This window comes from Xyrauchen texanus, chromosome 30, assembly GCF_025860055.1.
Source record: "Xyrauchen texanus isolate HMW12.3.18 chromosome 30, RBS_HiC_50CHRs, whole genome shotgun sequence".
NCBI lineage: Eukaryota > Metazoa > Chordata > Actinopteri > Cypriniformes > Catostomidae > Xyrauchen > Xyrauchen texanus.
This window is the reverse complement of record NC_068305.1, coordinates 39,610,020-39,629,979: the sequence shown is the minus strand read 5'-3', so window position 1 is coordinate 39,629,979 and position 19,960 is coordinate 39,610,020. Positions and strand designations below refer to the sequence as shown.

Sequence of the window (19,960 nt, the reverse complement as noted above, 5' to 3'; positions counted from 1 at the left end):
CTGAGTGACCATTTTGAATGGAGACTTCGTGAGTGTTTGATATAAGTGCCTCAAGTCCAGTATAGGGCGCGGCCCGCCGTCCTTTTTCTTGACAAGGAAATAGAAAGAAACAGTTCTGACCATTGCACACTGGCACCATCTCTATTGCATCTTTGGTGAGGGGACTCTGTACCTCTGAATTGTATCCCGCAATGGTGAAGAGAGGCAGCTGCCTTCCGAATTCAAGCATGTAGCCATGCTTGACTGTGCTCAGTACCCAACTAAAAATGCCCAGAAGACCGCGCCATGCATATGCGTAATGGGCCAAATTACAAAGGGGCCCATCTGTGTCCATTTGGGGCTAATCACCGCCACTGCGGTCATGCAGTGTAACTGGGATAGCATGGGGAATTGAAAATAAGTTTGTTTTCGTTCACATGTTTACGCCCCGCATCTCCATCCCAGCAACTGGCAGGGAGAGCAAGGGAAACTCTGCAGGGACACAGAGCGGTGATCCAGGCCTTCTTTGGAGCTGACGTGAACAGATATGTTGACTCTGGTTCCCCCTCCATGGTGCTCGAACCATCAGGAATGCTTGTATTGTCCCAGAGGAGTCTTTCCGCTGGGACGATGCCAGGGCATGATGCCTTTAGTTTAGGGGGGCGCTGGCCCAAGGAGAATCTCGAGCAAGTCTGTTGTGAAACACAACTGTAGGGTAGTGAAATAGGATATGCCATCCATTAGAGTACACAGGAAAGTAGAAAATAATCCACTTGTTGAAGCTGTGCAGTATCAATGGTGAAGCAAAGTTTCTTCTATTCTTCGGAGCACAACAGAAAAGTAGAAAACAGTCCACTCACTGTGATGGTGTGCAGTATCAAAAACAAAGCAAAGATTCAGGGATTTAGAGCAGGGATTAAAAATGTAATATTTTTCATTTTGGTTCGTTCTGAGCAAAAACTGTATTTTTTTAGTTCCGGTTCAGAAATTCTGCAGCCTCCCTTCTAAATGGTTACCAGTTCAAAATAAATAAAAGAACAGTTAATAATGTTCTTTTTAAAATGACTGTACTCTGTGCTAAGGGTGGGTAAAATACCAATTGCAGTGTTGCCAGATCTTGCATGAGAAACAAGCAATCTGGTCTGGAAAAACAAGCTCAAAATAAGCCACTTGCCTCACCGAAATAAGTGAAAATAAGCAATTCATTATTTATTTTTATGTGTGGTGGCTTTATCAGCATCATAACAAGCATAGAGTTAATTAACAGATAAGTATCATTTTAATTACTGATCAATTTCTCAGTCAAAACCCGATAGCATCTGCAAAAAAAGATGCTTTGTTGTTTTTGTTCCTTGAACTGTTTTTAGTCCCTGGTCCAGAGTACGAGAGATGATATTGAGACCCTGAAGGAACAATTTTGGATAAAATGACGGCGTCCTCCAGCTTATATGCTTGTGGCGATGTGCAGGGAGCAGAGCATTAAGTGCCATCTACCAATACATTGAAATGATTTTAAAGGGCTTCAGAGATCGTCACTCCAGTGCGGAGCTTCCATAGCATCAGCTGCTGACGCAGCGTCAAAGTGACCGACATGAAAGGGAAAAAATATCACAGGCCTTTGTAAAACTCTATCTACAATAAACACCAGTCAAATTAAACGAGTAGACTGCCAAAAGTCAACATTTTCCTAAAACAAAAGTAAATACTGTATATTGTGTTTTAAAGATGTTGTAGATTTTGTTACTGACATAAATGAATAAATGCTGATTAAGAAAATCTTAAAGAATAAAAAAAACTAAATCTTAAGATTAATATTCATTGTTCTATGACTTTTTAATTCAACTAATTTCCATGACATTTCTATTCTCTGATATTTTCAGGTTTTCAATTACTTTTACAAATGTAAAACATAGCCATGCATTTTGTCACATCTGGAGGGATTGCCTCAACTGTTCTTGCCAAACTTTTGTTAAGAACAAAAGGAATATCGGAAGTTACATCCTCCAATGCTTGCACAATCTTTCCATGATATTTTTGGCACAGTGTCAGAGTTGCATTTTCTCTGCCTAGCTCCAGAAACGTTTGCCAGACTTTCTCTGTCTAATGGAAGAGTTATGACTTTTTAATCGGCCGCTACTGTCATATGGACCCCAACACACTTAACAACATCCTTCCTGGCCTGCCACATTACTCAGGGTGTGAATAAAAGAAAGACAGACCGAGAGTTGCACACATCTGTGATCCAGCTTTATGGGCCTACTTCAACTCTAGATGCGCTCCCAAACGAAGGTCATCAGCTTCAATGTGACGCAGTTTCACTTGTAAAACTCCCGGCCCGTATAAAAGAGTGAACTCTGCATGAGTATTCGATGATTAGCATGACATCTATTTCTCAAATAGACATCAAAAGCATGACATCTATGAAGAAATGTCATGTTTGGAATATGATGTTCAATAGAGTTAGTATAGAAATGCATATATGAAATAATCACAAGGAACTTCCAAAATGTATTTCAGGTCTTCAAAATGTTTTCCTATGATATTATAGAAATGTCAAAGGGTAATAATATGAAATAAAAGACACTTTAAAAGATGATTCTATAAATGACATCATAGAAACTTTGAACGGTTTTCCTATGACCTCATATGAACTTCAGAAGGTTCCCCTGTGGCCTCTGCCTGTAAAACCGTTTTAAACCCTAATTGTTCTCAGTATACTACAGTTTAACAGTGCTACCGCATTTTGATGTTTTAAATGACATTAAGTGTCAACCAGATGAACAGCGTGCGTGCGTGTGTGTGTGTGTGTGTGTGTGTGTGTTGTGGTGGTCACTCACAAGGACTGGTCATGCACGAGGTCTTTGAGGTTGATCCCGCTGCGGTCCTCAGCAAGATTTCGAAAGCAGCTGTCACTTACTGCCAAACAAACAGAAAGAAGATATTGCTGAATTAATTATCAAGAGTATTTTTTTTTGTTTATATAATGTTACAAAGCAAAACATTCAACTGTAAAGGAGGGAAGCATGTATTCACAAAAGTGCACACACACACACACACACACACACACACACACACACACACGCACACACACACACACACACACACACACACACTTTTTCAGTCGTCTTTGTTATGGAAATAATGTATTTTTTGTATAAGAATGCACCTGGTCCAAAGAGTGTCCAATGCCTTCACTTATGTCTACAGCAATACTCTGAGCTAAAGCAGGAAGTTCAAACAGACGATCAGCACAAGTAGAGAGAGAGAGAGAGAGAGAGAGAGAGAGAGTGAGTGAGAGAGAGAGAGTGAGAGAGAGAGAGAGTGTGTGAGAGAGAGAGAGATAGAAAGAGAGAGAGAGAGAGAGAGAGATATTAATGAAGAGGATCTGCAGTGAAATCAAGCTTTAAAGGAATACTAATATCAGCCGGTTCAAGATAGGAAAAGAAATGGGATACAGAATAAGAAAGAGCGGGAATGTGAACATGCATTCTGGCCTGTTGGGCGTTCCAGCATTGAGCTAAATAAATCCTACGGATATCTGGTTTCCTCTATTTCTTAGGTCACGACATGGTTTGTGGATTCATGGATCCTATACTAGCTCTACCCTGCACCCTAGTCAAGATATTTAAAGACCAATGAAATCCAAATTGGAGTTTAAGTCCTTGTCTATCATTTTTGAGGTCAACTGAATGCTAGTATACTCCTTAAAGTTGACAAAATTAATGCTTTTGCATCTCTCTGCAATGGCTTTCTACATAAACATGCATTAGATGGACATCTTTGACCGTTGCTCCACGTCACAATGTTATTTTTAGCGTTTTGCACAGGAGCATCACATTATTAAGATGCAATGTCTAGCTAAAAATCACTTAAACTTCTAAAAAAGCATCTTGATACACCTGCGTTCTGTCATATTAATTGCACTGCCTTTGGATGTTTTAGTGCAAAGACACATTTGGTTTGAATGGCCTTTAAAGGAAGAGCTCTGAACACCTTGAAACTCAAGACCAGTTCCAGAGAGATCCTCAAAACAAACATCTGTTACTCCGGAATTAGGCAAATGTTTGTTTGCATGCATTATGTTGGACAGCTGTAAATTGCATTATGCTAATTTCTAACAAGGTCACGCTTAATTATAATCGTACTTTTCCTTCAAGAGTCACTGGGTTTACATGGGCAAAGCTCAAATGAAGCAGTGATGTCACGATGTGCACGCTCTAGTGAAGTAAACATGTTCAGACAAAAAGGCAACAGGAAATGAGCCGATCGAAGCTCTCAATGAGATAATTGGGAATGGATTAATTAACCAACGCTGAATGCCGAACAAGAAAATATATTCAACAAATGCCCCGCAAACAGATCCCAGATACTAATGACAAGTTATTCTGGTGAAAACAGTTAACAAAAGCATCTTTGTGTACATGGAAAAACAATGGCTTCCTCTGCAGACATTGAAACGCAAGTTACAAGGTGACTGAATTGATTCTTTCATCCTGTCAGATGCAACAAAAGGATCCAAATGCAAAAGGTAACTCGATTCAAAGTCTTTAATGAAAAACAAAGGAAGTCTGTAGTGGATTACACAGGACAGGAACTTAAAAGATGCTCTCCATGTAGACAGCCACGCAGAGGATACTTTGTCTGGAGAGGTAACGTGGAACAGAAAGCTCACTTGAACGGAAAGTCCTGGTCCAAATAGCAAGTGGTTCTGAGCGGAGAAGCCCGGTAGAAACTCCCCGCAGCAGGTAACAGGAAACACAGAGAAGAGCACAGCTATACAAGACAAGGCGCGGTGAGTAACTGCTGGCAGATGAGAGAGCATTACACAGAGCATAACACACACAATAATCCGACACAGAACAGAGAGAGCAAACGCCAGAAGTAGACAGAGTAATCAGACAAGACTAGAAACAGGTGTCACTGCAAATCAGCGCGAGCGCTGATTGAGATGATCAACAGGTGAAGACAGAGTGTAAACATGTAAGTGTGTGTGTGCTGGTGTGACAGAGAGGAGTGTGTGAACGAGTGTGTGTAGTGAGAGAGAAACAACCCAGATCCTGACAGTACCCCTCCCTCAACGAGCGCCACCCGGCGCTCCTGAGGGAGAGGCCTGGCGAGCCCGGTAGAAATCCTCGATGAGCGAGCGGTCCAGGACGTCCCGGGCCGGGATCCACCGCCTCTCCTCAGGACCGTAGCCCTCCCAGTCCACCAAGAACTGGTGGCCACGCCCTCGAGGGCGAACATCGAGCAGCCTGCGAACTCTGAAAATGGAAGCGTCTTCGTCAAGGGGTGGCAGAGGAAGGGTAGGGCGGGTGGGAGCGCGAATGACCGGCTTAATACGAGACACATGAAATACGGGGTGTACCCGGCGTAATCGATGAGATAATCTTAGCTTGACCGCCGCTGGACTAAGGACCTTCACAATAGCAAAGGGACCGACAAAACGGGGCATGAGCTTACGTGAGCCCTCGAGTATAGGTAGATCCTGAGTGGAAAGCCACACCTTCTGCCCACATACGTATCTAGGGGCCTTAACCCGACGACGATTCGCAGCTCTACAAGTACGTGCTCTAGTGCGACATAAGGCCGATCTCACCCTCCTCCAAGTACGCTTGCACCTTTGAATATGGGCCTGTACGGAAGGCACGGAAGACTCTGAGTCTTGTGAAGTAAAAAGCGGCGGTTGGTAACCGAGACAGCTCTCAAATGGGGACAACCCAGTAGCGGACGACGGCAGAGAATTATGGGCGTATTCAGCCCAGGACAACTGATCGCACCAAGAGGCAGGGCTCTGTGAAGTCAAGCTGCGCAACATGCGTCCGAGAATCTGATTAGTTCGTTCGGCCTGCCCATTAGTCTGAGGATGGAATCCTGACGACAAACTGGGGGATGCCCCAATCAGTCGGCAGAATTCCCTCCAGAACTGAGAGGTGAATTGGGGCCCTCTGTCAGAAACAATGTCCGAAGGAAGACCATGAATCTTAAATACGTGATCAACCATTACTTGGGCGGTCTCACGAGCGGACGGTAGTTTAGGAAGAGGAATGAAATGAGCTGCTTTAGAAAAACGGTCGACCACAGTGAGAATAACCGTGTTGCCGGCGGATGGCGGGAGACCGGTAACGAAATCTAAAGCAATGTGCGACCAAGGGCGTGACGGAATGGGAAGTGGTCTGAGAAGGCCAGCCGGCGGAGAATTGCCTGATTTAGTCTGGGCGCAGACAGGACACGACGCTACTGAACCGACGAATGTCACGTTCTCTAGTGGGCCACCAAAATCTCCGGCGAATAGCGGCCAAGGTACCCCTAACACCGGGATGCGCGACTAATCTAGAGGCATGACCCCACTGGAGAACGGCTGAACGAGCGGTCTCGGGAACAAATAACGTACCCTCTGGGGCACGGGGCGGTCTGACAACGCGTGAAAGGGCCCTCCTTACGGCCTGTTCGACTCCCCAGACGACAGCTCCGACCACGCAGTGTTGGGGAACAATAACCTCCTTGGTTGAAGCGTCCACTGAAGAACCGAACTGCCGCGAGAGTGCATCGGGTTTAAGGTTCTTGGAACCTGGTCTAAACGAGATCGAGAAATCAAAACGACCAAAAAATAACGCTCAACGGGCCTGACGAGCGTTAAGTCTCCTGGCGGAACGGATGTACTCGAGGTTTCGGTGGTCAGTCCAAACAATAAATGGAACACTGGCTCCCTCCAACCAGTGCCGCCATTCCCCTAGAGCTAACCGAATCGCCAAAAGCTCCCGATTACCTACGTCATAATTGCGCTCAGCCGGCGAAAGACGATGGGAAAAGAAGGCGCACGGATGAACCTTGTTATCAAGAGAAGATCGCTGTGACAAAATAGCCCCCACCCCAACATCGGAGGCATCGACCTCGACTATAAATTGTCTCTCAGGATCCGGAGTGACTAAAATGGGCGCGAGGTGAACAACCTCTTGAGTCGATCGAATGCATCTTGCGTCACCTCAGACCAAACGAATCGAGACCTGGTCGAGGTGAGAGCAGACAGAGGGGCCGCGACTTGACTAAAATTACGAATAAATCGTCGGTAAAAGTTAGCGAATCCCAAAAACCGCTGGAGAGCAACACGAGAATCTGGATTAGGCCAGTCGAGAACTGCCCGCACCTTCTCGGGATCCATGCTGATACCCTCAGCAGAGACCACCGAACCCAGGAACGTGACCGATCGAGAATGAAATTCACATTTCTCCGACTTGACAAAAGGCGGTTCTCGAGTAGTCGTTGTAAGACACGGCGAACGTGTTGGACGTGTACTTCGAGAGAGGGTGAGAAAATGAGGATGTCGTCTAGATACACGAACACAAAGACATTTAACATGTCTCGCAAGACGTCGTTGACTAACGCCTGGAATACAGCGGGGGCGTTGACCAGTCCGAACGGAAGAACGCGGTACTCAAAGTGGCCAATAGGGGTGTTAAAAGCGGTCTTCCACTCGTCTCCCTGCTTAATACGAACGAGATGGTATGCGTTACGTAGATCCAGCTTCGTGAAGACTTTTGCGCCCTGCAAGATTTCGAAAGCTGACGACATAAGGGGCAAGGGGTAACGATTCTTGACCGTTATGTCGTTCAGTCCCCGATAATCAATGCAGGGACGCAACGAGCCATCCTTCTTCTTCACGAAGAAGAACCCAGCACCGGCAGGAGAGGAGGACGGGACAATAATCCCAGCGTCAAGCGACTCGGAGAGGTATCTCTCTAGAGCCTCCCGTTCGGGCGCAGAGAGAGAATATAGTCTACCGCGGGGTGGCGTAGTACCAGGATGAAGATCGATGCTACAATCGTAAGGGCGGTGAGGTGGTAAGGAAACGGCCCGGAGCGGCTAAAACCGCTCGCAAATCGTGGTACTCCTCCGGGACTCCAGACAGATCTCCAGGCTCCTCCTGAAACACAGCAACAGAAGAAACCACAGGAATAGCAGAAACTAAACAATTAACATGACATGAAAGGCTCCAAGACAACATGGTATTCTTGACCCAGTCAATATGAGGGTTATGTTGGACTAGCCAGGGATGTCCTAAAACAATGGGGGTATAGGGAGACTGAAAAATGAGAAAAGAAATAGTCTCTTGGTGGTTTCCAGAGATAACTAGACTCACCGGACAGGAGACACGGTGAATCTCAGACAAAATACTACCATCTAGGGCGAAGACGGTGGTAATGCTGTTCAAGTCCACCAGAGGGATGTTATGTTCCCGAGCCCATTTCTCATCCATAAAATTACCCTCAGCCCCTGAATCGATCAGGGCAGAACATGAAACAGTAGAACCAGCCCAACGAAGAACCGCGGGCAGGATGGTGCGGGACTTGGATGGGGAGGACGTCACAGTAGCGCTCGCCAGTACTCCTCGGTCTACCGGCGAGCGCTGGCTTTTAACGGACATGAAGCGGCAAAGTGGCCAGCCGCGCCGCAGTAGAGACACAGTCTGTTGGAGATGCGACGCTGTTTCTCTTCAGCCCGGAGACGAATGCTACCCAACTGCATGGGCTCAGGATCTGGACTGGAAGCAGCAGAAGTAGATGGCTCACTAGGTGTAGCGGAGATTGCTCGAACACGTCGTCGTTGCTCGAAGCACTTGTCGAGACGAATCGCCAGCTCTATCAGTTGGTCGAGCTGGTCCGGTGAACCGCGAGCATAAATCTCCTCCTTCAAATTAACATTAAGGCCTTCCAGGAAACGAGCGACCAAGGCAGGCTCATTCCACTCGCATGTGGTGGACAGGGTGCGAAACTCAATGGCGAAATCGGCTGCAGTTCGGTTCCCCTGATGAATGGTGGTCAGAAGACGTGAAGCCTCTCGACCAAAAACAGACTGGTCGAAGACCTTAATCATCTCCTCCTTAAAGAGATCAAAACGACTGCAGTAGGATGTCCCTGCCTCCCAAGCGGAGGTTCCCCACTCACGTGCACGCCCAGTCAGTAACGAAATCACAAAGGCGATACGGGCGCAATCACTAGCGTAAGTCTGTGGTTGCAGGGAAAACACCACCTCACACTGAATCAAAAAGGCTCGACACTCAGTCGACTCACCGGCATAACATGGGGGATTGTTCACACGAGGCTCTGGGGAAGAAGGACGACCCTGAACTGCTGGTGACTCCTGGTGCACCTGAAGAAGGCGAGCAGATAAATCATTCACCTGTGCAACCAAACTCTCCACCGCATGTCTGGCAGCAGATAATTCCTCCTCGTGTCGGCCCAGCATAGCTCCTTGAATCCTTACCGCTGAAACAAACGATTCCTCCTCTGCTGGATCCATCGTGGTCGGATTATTCTGTCATCGATGCAACAAAAGGATCCAAATGCAAAAGGTAACTCAATTCAAAGTCTTTAATGAAAAACAAAGGAAGTCTGTAGTGGATTACACAGGACAGGAACTTAAAAGATGCTCTCCATGTAGACAGCCACACAGAGGATACTTTGTCTGGAGAGGTAACGTGGAACAGAAAGCTCACTTGAACGGAAAGTCCTGGTCCAAATAGCAAGTGGTTCTGAGCGGAGAAGCCCGGTAGAAACTCCCCGCAGCAGGTAACAGGAAACACAGAGAAGAGCACAGCTATACAAAACAAGGCGCGGTGAGTAACTGCTGGCAGATGAGAGAGCATTACACAGAGCATAACACACACAATAATCCGACACAGAACAGAGAGAGCAAACGCCAGAAGTAGACAGAGTAATCAGACAAGACTAGAAACAGGTGTCACTGCAAATCAGCGCGAGCGCTGATTGAGATGATCAACAGGTGAAGACAGAGTGTAAACATGTAAGTGCGTGTGTGTGCTGGTGTGACAGAGAGGAGTGTGTGAACGAGAGTGTGTAGTGAGAGAGAAACAACCCAGATCCTGACACATCCACCCCACTGTGCATCTGTTCATGACCAACCTGGAAAACGAGCTTTAGTAAGTCATATTTCTGTGTTAAGCCATTATTATAAGATAAAAAGACCTAATTATAATAAAGGCTACTAAATAAAAATGATGAGATTTAAAGTCATAAATAGGAATCTCATAATTATGATTTACTATCACATAATTTTACTTCTTATCTTATAAATGACTTTAAATATCCTTATTTTTATTCATTCATAATTTGAACTTAAAACCCATTTACATTAAAATTTTGTAATTATGACTAAGATTCTCAACATTTTTACTTTTTTTTAAATTCTTTTTTATATGATCCGGTTTTCTCCCCAATTTGAAATGCCCAATTCCCACTACTTAGTAGGTCCTCGTGGTGGAGCAGTTACTCGCCTCAATCCGGGTGGCGGAGGACGAGTCTCAGTTGCCTCCGCTTCTGAGACCGTCAATCCGCGCATCTTATCACGTGACTCGTTGTGCATGACATCGCGGAGACTCACAGCATGTGGAGGCTCATGCTACTCTCCACAATCCACACACAACTCACCACACGCCCCATTGAGAGAACCACTAATCACCACCACGAGGAGGTTACCCCATGTGACTCTACCCTCCCTAGCAACCGGGCCAATTTGGTTACTAAAGACACCTGGCTGGAGTCACTCAGCGTCAGAGATACACAGACCCTCAACATTATGAATTTTTAGGATAATTAATATGATTTAGTATATCAAAATGAATTACTAAAGCACTTTTTCATTGATGCAGAAATTGGCTTCCATACATGTATTATAATGACTTACAATTCCAAAATTCAGATGTTTTTATCTCATAATCATCACTCACAATCGCATAATAATTGTTTTTATCATTTATGGTTCTCATAACAATGACTTTAAATGTAGCAGAAATGGGCTTCTATATGACCAAATTCAATGCATTACCAAAAACATTAGAATGATTTCTAAAAAGTTATTTGAAATTTCACTCTTATATTTCTTGTGTCTTAATCATGGAAAAAGTTACCATGAAATTGGCTTTTTGAATAGCATACTATAATACTACTAAAACTATTTCTGAAATATGCAGCATGTACTGTATACTGTGTGCAATATGTGAAGTTTCTGTATTCATGCAATATCCAGGTTACATCCAAGGACTACTCTGCATGTAATATAGGCTATGTTCTGAATAGCATAACAGCATTATACACAGTATTATCAACCACAATATCTTTCTTGACTTTGATATCTTTGATCGGACTGCCAAGAGTTAAGATATTGTTTTTAAATGAAATGCATTTATTTCTGACATGATAACTGGATAACATTCGCTGAGTGAAACACGCAATGGTATAAGTCCATGAGACAACAATGTAGCATACTTTATAATGTTCATTCTGTTTAGGTGGTTCTTCAACTTCAGACACTTTCATGCTGCAGGTGTTTATTTTCACTAAAACACTTGGACATTGTTAGTGTAACAGGAGCCAGCTGGTAGATAGCTGTGCAGTGTATAAACCTTGCGACCAACGCTAGAGGCTGTAGCCTTTAGCCTCCTTGTTAGCGCACCTGCCTCCCACGCCGGAGACGTCGGTTCGAGTCCCGTTCGGAGCGGGGCGAGCAGGACCGGTTAAATTGATGCCGTGACCCGGATGGGAGTGAGGTTTAGGTGGGTGAGTGTAATTGGAGCCAGCTGGTATATAGCTGTGCAGTGTGTAAACCTCACTCTCCTGACCTCAAAAGGTGCACTAGCGACCAACGCTAGAGGCTGTAGCCTTTAGCCTCCTTGTTAGCGCACCTGCCTCCCACGCCGGAGACGTCGTTTCGAGTCCAGTTCGAAGTGGGGCAAGCAGGACCGGTTACATTAGCAGACAAACAAAATAAACTAGTAAATGTGTGAAAAATGTCCACAGTCCAAAACATTTCTAAATTAAAGAAAACCCCTGGATTACTTTTTTTTTTTTAAGTATACAGTATTCATACAGAGTATGCAGTATACAGCAAACTAGTATTCCATACTTTTCTTGCTTTCTTTTTCTTGCAAATAATGTCTTCTCAAGTACACATATGATACATTATGACAGGGTTTAATTCATTATAGACATTTTAAAAATGTGAAACACTGATTTGACTCAATTGTTTTGAAATTTAATTAAACACATAGCAGGTTAATTTATCCCTAAAGTTATAATGTAGGTGTTGTACAATATCATAAACAGAAAGACAATCATAATTGTACTTTTCTGATAAATCAAGTGAATGTAAATTAATTTTAAGGACCATTTTGAAAGGTTTTTCACACAAAAACTGCCCTATTACCACCCTGTCTGACACTGCTGGCACGCCAGCTAATTAACGGGAGGGTTACAGCCAATAGGTTTTGCAGGAGACGACATCACTGCTTTGTTAGCTTGCATGTCTTATTGGTTAGCAGGGTATCAAATGAAGCCAGAGGCCCCAGGGATGCAGATTACAGAGGCTTACTGCTGTTTATCAAGGCAGCCTTTGTTAAAAAAAGGAGGGGCGGACATTAAACCTGGGGGAGAGAGATGGATGTTGCACCCAGCAGTCCAGCAGAGGAAGATAGGAAGAGAGAGAGACTATGTTGTTGTACACATAGCAGCTTCTTAATTCCACAGCTGGGTAAATTTCCAAATTACTTAATGTTTCACGGTGCTGGGGAAAATATAGTAACAGCAGATAAGATAATCTAATATAAACCCGCCGTATCTTAGCAACCTTGATCATTCTGTGAGCAGCACACACACCCAAAAATGTTCTTAACACACACACACACACACACACACACACACACACACACACACACACACACACACACACACACACACACACACACACACACACACACACTAACCTTATGAGGACTCTCCACAGACATCATTTTTATACAGATCTGACAATAATTTCTATCCCCTAAACCTAACCCTCATAAAACACTTTCTGCATTTTTACATTTTCAATAAAACATTGTCTAGTTCAAAGTCATATTTCATTCATATTTGAGTTGTAATGTCCATTTTGCTTACATATAGGGGAAATTCTCTCTGCTAATGCTATTAATTATACAGAGGACCTTCTAACTTGATAAAGTATGAATTTGTTTGTTTTATTTATTTATTTATTTATTTTTACAAAATGTCATTTTCATTCTTATTCTACACTATACTATGCCATAATATTATAGCATAATACCCTAGTAATTACCAGTTTGTAACCTAAATAAAGTCCTCAGTAATCCACTTAAACCCCCCGACACACACACAAATAAGGCATGAAAATACTCTCAATTACGTGAGCTTCTAGCTTCAAGCCATGCTAGCCATCACCGATAAATTTCATACAATGTTGTGTTGCAAAATGTATCACAATGCAATGCAAGTATGCAATACATTTTCAGCATTGCAGCTAAAGGGCACAACAGCAGGCATGTTCTTTTATGGTCTGTGGTGGGGCACCAATTTGACAAAAAATGAGCCTAAAAAGCTTCTAAATATTGTAAACTCAGCAAAACGTCTTCACTTTCAACTGCTTTTATTGCCAGCAAAATGAACATGTGTAAATATTTGTATGAACATAAAAGATTCAACAACTAAGACATAAACTGAACAGGTTTCACAGACATGTGACTAATAGAAATGGAATAATGTGTCTCTGAACAAGGGGGGTGGGTCAAAATCAAAAGTAACAGTCAGTATCTGGTGTGGCCACCAGCTGCATTAAGTATTGCAGTGCATCTCATCCTCATGGACTGCACCAGGTTTGCCAGTTCTTGCTGTGAGATGTTACCCCACTCTTACACCAAGGCACTTGCAAGTTCCCGGACATTTCTGGGGGGAATGGCCGTAGCCCTCACCCTCCGATCCAACAGGTCCCAGATGTGCTCAATGGGATTGAGATCTGGGCTCTTCGCTGGCCATGGCAGAACACTGGTATTCCTGTCTTGCAGGAAATCACGCACAGAACGAGCAGTATGGCTGGTGGCATTGCCGTGCTGGAGGGTGATGTCAGGATGAGCCTGCAGGAAGGGTACCACATGAGGGAGGAGGATGTCTTCCCTGTAACGCACAGCATTGAGATTGCCTACAATGACAATAAGCACAGTCCGATGATGCTGTGACACACCGCCCCAGACCATGACCGAACCTCCACCTCCAAACCTATCCCGATCCAGAGTACAGGCCTCTGTAATGCTCATTCCTTCCACGATAAACGTAAGTCCGACCATCACCCCTGGTGAGACAAAACCACAACTCAGTCCTCAGTCCCAGTCCTGTCTGGTCCAGTGAAGGTGGGTTTGTGCCCACAGGTGTCGTTGGTGCTGGTGATGTCTGGTAAGGACCTGCCTTACAACAGGTCTACAAGCTCTCAGTCCAGCCTCTCTCAGCGCATTTCAGACAGTCTGAACACTGATGGAGGGATTGTGCGGTCCTGGTGTAACTCAGGAAGTTCTTGTTGCCATCCTGCACCTGTCCCGCAGGTGTGATATTCAGATGTACCGATCCAGTGCAGGTGTTGTTACACGTGGTCTGCCTCTGCGAGGATGATCAGCTGTCCTTCCTGTTTCCCTGTAGCGCTGTCTTAGGCATCTCACAGTACGGACATTGCAGTTTATTGCCCTGGCCACATCTGCAGTCCTTATGCCTCAATGCAGCATGCCTAAGGCACATTCATGCTGATGAGCAGGGACCCTTGGCATCTTTCTTTTGGTGTTTTTCAGAGTCAGTAGAAAAGTCTCTTCAGTGTCCTATGTTTTCATAACTGTGACCTTAATTGCCAACCGTCTGTAAGCTGTTCCACAGGTGCATGTTCATTAATTGTTTATGGTTCGTTGAACAAGCATGGAAAACATTGTTTAAACCATTTACAATAAAGATCTGAAAAGTTATTTTGAGTTAAAAAAAAATTATCTTTAAAGTACAATTTCCTGAAAAAAGGACGTTTCTTTTTTTTGCAGAGTTTACACAAGAGGTCGCTGGTTTGGTTGAGAATATGGATGGGAGCCCCTGGGTCAGTTGACAACAAGCACTGATGGGATGTGAAAAAAATTCGGCTCACTGTCATTCATTAGGCCTTTTCTCTCTTAGTTGACTTTTCAGGGAACTCTGTTTCCTGTCTTCAGATCTATATGAAGGCCTGTCTTATTAATAATTTATCAGCTCCTCTGTGAATATTGGAGGAATGCTTCCTAATGAAGCAACCACAAAAATGTTATGCCCTTTTTTGACATGGGAAAACCAAGGAATTTTCGTGAATCTGGCCCCTATATGGCTCAGGAGCTTCCTTCAATATATGTCTATGGGATTTTTTCAACCTGTTTTAGCATCTTTTAGGCAAACATTGTCCAGTTGGTTAAAAAAATAAATAGCACACCTAGTTTGAACAATCCACATTATTTGAGGTACAATTCATCACCACCATGGCACAAACAAAGCAGGATGAGTTACGCATCAAAGTTGGGTACTTGGGCTTAGGCATTTGTTCAAATGTCGATAAATACATTTATTTTTATACTTTCATATGCAATGTTTCCCAGGCTTCAGAATTGTTGTGTGATTTCATCTTTAGGATTGTATTGTACTGTTGTTTAGTTGAGTGTCATGTGTAGAATTGTTGTTAAGTATAATTTTGTGTATTGTATTGTTGTTTAGTATAGTTTCATGGCATTCATTGTTGTTTATTGAGTTTTGCATAGTATAGTACAGTACAGTGTAGTGTAGGGTAGTACAGTGTAGTATTGTATAGTATAATATAGTACAGTACAGTATAGTACAGTGTAGTGTAGTATTGTATAGTATAATATAGTACATTACAGTATAGTACAGTGTAGTGTATTATTGTATAGTATAATATAGTACAGTGCAGTAAAGTACAGTGTAGTGTAGTATTGTATAGTATAATATAGTACAGTACAGTATAGTACAGTGTAGTGTAGTATTGTATAGTATAATATAGTACAGTACAGTACAGTACAGTATAGTACAGTGTAGTGTAGTATTGTATAGTATAATATAGTACAGTACAGTATAGTACATTGTAGTGTAGTATTGTATAGTATAATATAGTACAGTACAGTGTAGTACAGTGTAGTGTAGTATTGTATAGCATAATATAGTACAGTACAGTACAGTACATTATAGTACAGTGTAGTGTAGTATTGTATAGTATAATAAAGTACATTACAGTATAGTACAGTGTAGTGTAGTATTGTATAGTATAATATAGTACAGTGCAGTATAGTACAGTGTAGTGTAGTATTGTATAGTATAATAAAGTACATTACAGTATAGTACAGTGTAGTGTAGTATTGTATAGTATAATATAGTACAGTGCAGTATAGTACAGTGTAGTGTAGTATTGTATAGTATAATATAGTACAGTACAGTATAGTACATTGTGGTGTAGTATTGTATAGTATAATATAGTACAGTAGAGTATAGTACAGTGTAGTGTAGTATTGTATAGTATAATATAGCACAGTACAGTATAGTACAGTGTAGTATTGTATAGTATAATATAGTACAGCACAGTACAGTACAGTATAGTGTGGTATTGTATAGTATAATATAGTACAGTACAGTATAGTACAGTGTAGTGTAGGGTAGTGCAGTGTAGTATAATATAGTACAGTACAGTATAGTACAGTGTAGTGAAGTATTGTATAGTATAATATAGTACAGTACAGTATTGTACAGTGTAGTGTAGTATTGTATAGTATAATATAGTACAGTACAGTATAGTACAGTGTAGTGTAGGGTAGTGCAGTGTAGTATAATATAGTACAGTACAGTATAGTACAGTGTAGTGTAGTATTGTATAGTATAATATAGTACAGTACAGTACAGTATAGTACAGTGTAGTGTAGTATTGTATAGTATAATATAGTACAGTACAGTATAGTACAGTGTAGTGTAGTATTGTATAGTATAATATAGTACAGCACAGTACAGTATAGTGTAGTGTAGTATTGTATAGTATAATATAGTACAGTACAGTATAGTACAGTGTAGTGTAGTATTGTATAGTATAATATAGTACAGTACAGTGTAGTGTAGGGTAGTGCAGTGTAGTATAATATAGTACAGTACAGTATAGTATATTATAGTACAGTACAGTATAGTACAGTGTAGTGTAGTATTGTATAGTATAACATAGTACAGTACAGTATAGTACAGTGTAGTGTAGGGTAGTGCAGTGTAGTATAATATAATATAGCACAGTACAGTATAGTACAGTGTAGTGTAGTATTGTATAGTATAATATAGTACAGTAAAGTATAGTACAGTGTAGTGTAGTATTGTATAGTATAATATAGTACAGTACAGTATAGTACAGTGTAGTGTAGTATTGTATAGTATAATATAGTACAGTACAGTATAGTACAGTGTAGTGTAGTATTGTATAGTATAATATAGTACAGTACAGTATAGTACAGTGTAGTGTAGGGTAGTGCAGTGTAGTATAGATAGCATAGTAAAGTATAGTATAATATAGTACAGTACAGTACAGTGTGGTGTAGTATTGTATAGTATAATATAGTACAGTACAGTACAGTGTGGTGTAGTATTGTATAGTATAATATAGTACAGTACAGTATAGTACAGTGTAGTGTAGGATTGTATAGTACAGTACAGTATAGTACAGTGTAGTGTAGGGTAGTGCAGTGTAGTATAGTATAGCATAGTAAAGTATAGTATAATATAGTATAGTACAGTACAGTGTGGTGTAGTATAGGTATTGCAATTCAAATGTTTTAAAAAAAATGTTTCCTGTAATATACCAAGTTTGAAGGTCCCCTGTATAATTAACATAAGTAACTGAGAGACTTTCCTTTAAATGTAATCTTAATACAACTGAAGTACTATACTGTATACCCACATGAATGGGAATTGAGAGCTTGTGAGTCAGAATTGGAATAAAATCGAATGGGAAATCTGTATCAATGCCCAGTCCTAAACACAGTATAGTAGAGTATGGCATAGTATAGTGTAGGTATAGCACAGTATATTATAGTATAGTATAAGTATGAAAATTACAATTTGTAAAAATAAATAAATAAAACAAACAAGTTCATACTTGACCAAGTTAGAAGGTCCCCTGTATAATTAACAGAATTAGCAGAGAGAATGTCCCCTATATGTAAGCAAAATGGACATTATAACTGAAATATGAATGAAATATGACTTGGAAACTAAACGAAACCTTGTGAATCAAATTCGAATCAAATTGGGAAACTTTATTAATGCCCAGCTCTAAGCACAGTATAGTATAGTATAGTATAGTATAGTATAATAGAGTATAACATAGCATAGTATAGTTTGGGAAAGTATAGTATAGTTTGTTACAGTATTGTATAGTATAGTTTGGAAAAGCACAGTATAGTTTGGGAAAGTATAGTATAGTGTAGTTTGGTACAGTACAGTATAGTATAGCATAGTATAGTATAGTTTGGAAAAGCATAGAATAGTATAGCATTGCATAGCATAGTTTGTAATAGTGTAAGGCTAGGTGCCAAGTGAACTTTAACCCAGCACATGTCCACATGGAACAGCAAGACTTCTGGGAAAAACAATCCTCAAACTCTCTCACAAGTAAGGTCCATACCTGAGAAAACAAAGACATCACTGTGTGCAAAACCCAGCTTCCTTCTTAACAAACATTGGACAACCTGAGACATCCTGCCATCCAAATTCTGCCCCCACAAACTCCAGCTGTTCTCTCTCTCCCTGGTCTACCCCACAGGCACACACACAGACACACAAGATGTATATGTGAAAATGTAACAAAGAAAACCATGAAAACAAATAATGCTTGATATCATTTAAGAGTTTTCTGTGCGACTTGTATAATGGTCTCTTTCTCATGTTGATAAAACTAATGGTAACAAAGTTATAAGATCTCTGCCAAATACTGTATAATTCTGGAGGTCTAGCCCCTTCCTTGCCTGTATGTTAATAAGGTTAAACCCCAGGAAGCCAAGAACCCATTCACCCCCAAATTCTCATTGTTCAAAGAAAAATACCATTTGGTACACAATGTTTATTCTGTCTGGGTATTTGAGGAAAGTGGGTAAGAAGCTCAGGGAATCTACATTCAGTTCATCATCTGGTTATGAGCAAGCAGTAAGTGGCCGAACCAGGTGATATTAGTAAACACTGCAACTGTTGACTATGAACGGAGCTGGTGATTATGTGTCCGTGAGATCTATGTAATTAATCGGCCGGCATATGACTCTGAGCGACGATCGGGACTCGAATGAAAGGATAAGGAAAATTAAGAGGATTCAGAGTAATCAATAACTTATAGTAAATAAGTAATTGTAATAATATAAGTAATAATATATAATAGTAATAAAATAATAATAATTAATAACGGAATTCATTTGTAAAGTGTAAATTAACAATAATTGCATTGCGCTCAGAAAAGACCTTCAAAGGGCAATCTATTAAAGTTCCAAGTTCATAGAATAGCATAGTGTGGTATAGTATAGTTTGGTACAGTATAGTATAGTATAGTATAGTATAGTATAGTTTGGCATACATGGTTTAGTATAGTATAGTATTTGCAACATCACCTGAGTTTAGGGCTTCCCCACTTCTGAAATCCCAATTTAACCCCTGAACATAGTGTATTTTAGTACAGTACAGCAGAGTAAAGTACAGTTTAATATAGTATAGTACAGTATTGTATAGTAGTGTCCAGTATAGTAAACAATAGTAGAGTACAGTATAGTATAGTACAGTACAGTACATAATAGTACAGTACAGTTTAATATAGTATAGTACAGTACTGTATAGTATTGTCCAGTATAGTAAACAATAGTACAGTACAGTATAGTATAGTAGAGTACAGTTTAATATAGTATAGTACAGTACAGTTTAATATAGTATAGTACAGTACTGTATAGTATTGTCCAGTATAGTAAACAATAGTAGAGTACAGTATAGTATAGTAGAGTACAATGTAATATAGTATAGTACAGTACAGTTTAATATAGTACAGTACAGCAGAGTAAAGTACAGTTTAATATAGTATATTACAGTACTGTATAGTAGTGTCCAGT

At 41.3% G+C, this 19,960-nt stretch overlaps 1 protein-coding gene across 6 annotated transcripts in view; it reads right to left on the bottom strand.

Moving 5' to 3' along the window:
• The window catches only part of LOC127623585 (gephyrin-like), a 96,613-nt gene that overhangs the window by 61,542 nt on the left and 15,111 nt on the right, over window positions 1–19,960 (bottom strand). For all 6 annotated transcript variants that reach the window (XM_052097977.1, XM_052097979.1, XM_052097978.1 and 3 more), the window contains exon 2: window positions 2,817–2,895. In XM_052097977.1, coding sequence (XP_051953937.1) covers window positions 2,817–2,895 — 79 coding nt within the window. The remainder of the gene's footprint in view (window positions 1–2,816; window positions 2,896–19,960) is intronic.